The 1175-nt window shown below is 42.4% G+C and overlaps 1 protein-coding gene across 1 annotated transcript in view; it reads right to left on the bottom strand.

The window, feature by feature from the left end:
• LOC117101553 (contactin-associated protein 1-like) overlaps nucleotides 1–652 on the bottom strand; it is a gene marked incomplete at its 5' end in the record, with an annotated part of 3630 nt that extends 2978 nt beyond the window's left edge. Inside the window, one exon of the mRNA XM_033241532.1 lies at nucleotides 413–652. Coding sequence (XP_033097423.1) covers nucleotides 413–652 — 240 coding nt within the window. The remainder of the gene's footprint in view (nucleotides 1–412) is intronic.
• Nucleotides 653–1175: the final 523 nt, after the last annotated feature.

Raw genomic sequence — 1175 nt, 5'->3', positions numbered from 1 at the left:
GGGAGAGCTGCCCCCACCCACCGTCGGGGAGAAGAAAAAAAAACAATTTGTCAGGGAGAAAAAAATATATAGGCCTATGTATTTCTACATATTTACTAGACTCTAAAATCGGTCAAATAAGCCTTTGAATCCCTTAATTGGGGTTTCCCCCCTGAACCACTTTTGAAGGATTTTGAGCGACGTCCGACCAGCCCACTTTGCTCTTGTCGGGGTATCCCCCCCCCCTTTCGGGCAAATCCTGTTGCCACCCCTGAAGGCAACTCGCGACGAGGCGCTCGGCTGCCACTGTCAATCCTCAGATGATGTGGGTCGTCAAGCACTCAGCGCGAGATACGGTAGTGGAAGATGGATTCGTCAACCAAACGCAGCGTGTGTGCCCGGTTTTGTGTTTATGACAATGAAATTGACTTACATTCGTTGTTTCCTATATTAACTTTAGCTACAACATTTCCCACTTCTGTTAAGTATACAACAATATATTCTTGTTGAGCAACATCACGAGCGCTGCGGACGTAGGCCATTACACCGGATCCTCCATTTGTGCTAAACGATATCAAGAAATAATCAACTTCAAGGCTGGCTGTGTCAGGAGTAGATGGCTGATTTAGCTTAGCTAGGATTCCTGTTGAATCATGAAAAAATGCTCCGATTTCTGCAAAAAAAAAAATTTAAAAAATAAAAACCAAACTAATTTAAATCTGTCAACGGGACGATATCCGTATAATTATCAGTTTTGAAGTTTTACATTCCTAGTAACTTATTGATTATTTTTAATATTAGTACAAAGGTTCAGACCGGTCCGACAACCCCAGAATGCCCTAGGCCCCTTGTTTACGGCTACGTTTACGTAGGTACATCCTGCAATGGAATTCATGATCCAATCTACTCGTCTCGAAAGATGTACTGGGTTTATAATCCTTATCGGAGAAGACATGTTCTACCACCAGAACCATAGGCTATCGTGCCGCTCGAATTAGCGCTGATATTACGGTTGCTGTAATTGCAGCGCCCCTGCCTCAAGCCCGTGGCCAGGGGGTTCGTGGGGTTTGAAAGAACCCCCATTTTTCAGAAATGCCCTTTTAAATTTTGTTTTTTAAAAGTATTATTTACATGGAAGTCAAAATATTTGAAATTTTTTATTGCCATTTCGGACATCTGAGGTGTTATATTATTTA

Source organism: Anneissia japonica, unplaced genomic scaffold, assembly GCF_011630105.1.
Source record: "Anneissia japonica isolate Jap-2015-1 unplaced genomic scaffold, ASM1163010v1 scaffold310_len583560_cov164, whole genome shotgun sequence".
Lineage (NCBI taxonomy): Eukaryota > Metazoa > Echinodermata > Crinoidea > Comatulida > Comatulidae > Anneissia > Anneissia japonica.
The sequence above is the reverse complement of the archived record's forward strand: the minus strand, read 5'-3'. Positions and strand labels throughout refer to the sequence as shown.